The 2,230-nt window shown below is 31.6% G+C and overlaps 2 protein-coding genes across 2 annotated transcripts; both read left to right on the top strand.

Moving 5' to 3' along the window:
- Positions 1-167: 167 nt before the first annotated feature.
- LOC112681206 (zinc finger MYM-type protein 1-like) lies at positions 168-1,700 on the top strand. Its single transcript, XM_025551468.1, has 2 exons — positions 168-608; positions 930-1,700. Exons 1-2 carry the CDS (start codon positions 444-446, stop codon positions 1,698-1,700), a joined length of 936 nt encoding a protein of 311 aa, XP_025407253.1. The 5' UTR covers positions 168-443.
- Positions 1,701-1,716: 16 nt separating this feature from the next.
- On the top strand, positions 1,717-2,224 carry LOC112681205 (52 kDa repressor of the inhibitor of the protein kinase-like; the record flags this gene model as incomplete). Its single annotated transcript, XM_025551467.1, has 2 exons — positions 1,717-1,902; positions 1,985-2,224. Coding segments are annotated over exons 1-2 (283 nt in total), but the record flags the coding sequence as incomplete, so codon positions are not given.
- Between the last annotated feature and the right edge of the window lie 6 nt (positions 2,225-2,230).

Below are 2,230 nucleotides of genomic sequence, written 5' to 3'. Positions count from 1 at the left end.
CCCCCCCCCCCCCCCCCCCCCGAAATATCAGGAACAAAAAGTAAATTACCTGACCTACAAATGTATACCTAATAAATAAATTTAAATAAATTATGGGCTATAAAACAATATTATTATAATATTGTAACACAATAAAATTATCATTACACAATGAATATACTGAAAAATGCAGTAAAAATGTTATTAATAACTGATCGAAAAATTGGCTGTCAATTTAATGATGTACGTGATGTAGACAACGCGCGTATAATTATTATCGTCGCTATCGATATACTACGGGAAATTCGTAACAACCCGTATTATCTAGAAAGTTCATTGTTCAATATAAAGATAAATCACACTGCCAACGAACTCGCGATATATTTCACTGTATTCACTACAGTTTTGATTTACGTATTGTCACAACGTAATATTTGACGCAAACACGAGTTTATAAAACAAAAATGAGTTCAATTTTAAATTTTTTTAAACCAACGAATAAAAATACTACCTCAGTTCCGAATGTTCCAATTGATGTGGATTTAGACAAATCGTCCGTAGACAGTCCATCAACAAAAAAACGAAAACTCGAGATAGTAACATCTGATGCAACCGATGCAAGTCGTAATGTGAGTTATTGTTAACTATCTATGTAATTATTTATTTAGTTTTAAATTTTATATTATAATTAGGGCTGTGAATTTAATGCACTAAAAACCTAAAAAAAATGTCAAAAAAATACAATATAAAATGCCAAAAATTTTTTTCAAATATGTTAATTGTCGGAATTTAATTAAAAATCGATTCGTTGTTACATAATTCAAATTATGTACTTACAAAGCTAATATTATAATATCAAAAGCCTAATTATTATATGTATACCCACACACTACCTATAGTAAAATTTCCTAAATATAAAATAATATTATTCATTATTATATTATCCATAGACTTTTCCAAATGATATTGCAAATTTTTGTCGAAAAAATTTGAACGACATTAAAAAATACGAAGTTCTTATGCATTATTGGATACCTGATATAGACTTCAAGTTTCCGACTAGTGGCAAACGAAATTGGAAATTTCAGCATTCGTGGTTACGCTCATTTGTGTGGTTGGTGTATTCTGCTGCAGAAGACGGAGCTTACTGCCGTTATTGTGTCTCGTTTGGATCAAATTACATAGGAAAAGGAGGTCATCAAAACATTAATGTATTGGTTCATACTGCGTTTCGAGATTGGAAGAAAGCACTCGAAAAATTTAGAGAACACCAAACAAAAAAATATCACCTTGACGCCATGGAAGATGGACAAAATTTTAAATTGATTTATGAAAACCGAAAAAATGACGTGATCAGCGAAATTGACAAAGGGCGAAAAATGCAACTACTTGAAAACAGACAAAAGTTAATTCCAATCATTCGAGCCATTTTGCTGTGTGGAAGGCAAGGATTACCATTAAGAGGTCATCGAGATCAGGGTTCTTTATCATTAAAAATGCCGGAAGAAAACGATGGAAATTTCAGAGCATTACTTCGTTATGCTCTAGACAGTGGTGATCAAATTTTGGCAAATCATTTGAATACTGCAGGATCAAATGCAACATATTTAAGCTTCCGCATTCAAAATGAAATAATTGATATAGCTGGGAAACAAATAACAACAAATATCGTACAACGTGTAAATAGATCTGGATGCTTTTCTGTTATTGCTGACGGTTAGTGTTGCTGTACGGATGTGAGTGGCATTGAACAATTTTCAATATGCGTTCGATTTATTGATAAGATTGACGATGAATATATAATTCGAGAAGACTTTTTGTGCTTTATTCCTGTTGAGGATGTTACCGGAAAAGGTCTTGCAAATACATTGCTGACTAAGATGAAGGACATCGGCATAAACTTGGTTAATATGAGAGGACAAGGTATGTGTTAATATTTATAATAAATTTATAATTTATATATATATATTCATTTGTTATATTTTACATTTATAAAAAATTTTAGGCTATGATGGGGCGCGTGCAATGAGTGGAAAGTTCAACGGTTGTGCTGCCAAAGTTCGAGAATTATATCCGGAAGTTATTTACGTCCACTGCGCTAATCATAATTTAAATTTAGCTATTACCCACGCGTGCAAAATATCATCCATCCGAAATTGCATAGGAACAATTAAAGAAGTTGTAAATTTATTTCGCTTATCTAATAAAGCAGGTCTAGTTTTAAAAGATAAAATTAAAGCATCTTGCCCAA

This window comes from Sipha flava, unplaced genomic scaffold (assembly GCF_003268045.1).
Source record: "Sipha flava isolate LNK unplaced genomic scaffold, YSA_version1 18805_pilon_pilon, whole genome shotgun sequence".
NCBI lineage: Eukaryota > Metazoa > Arthropoda > Insecta > Hemiptera > Aphididae > Sipha > Sipha flava.
Note: the sequence above shows the minus strand (reverse complement) of the source record. Positions and strands in the feature narration are given on the sequence as shown.

Bases quoted from the DNA above. Each gene is read 5' to 3' on its own strand.
- LOC112681206 (XM_025551468.1), top strand. From the start codon at position 444: ATGAGTTCAATTTTAAATTTTTTTAAACCAACGAATAAAAATACTACC. The intron at 609-929 runs GTGAGTTATTGT...TATTATCCATAG, and splicing joins CAACCGATGCAAGTCGTAAT to ACTTTTCCAAATGATATTGC.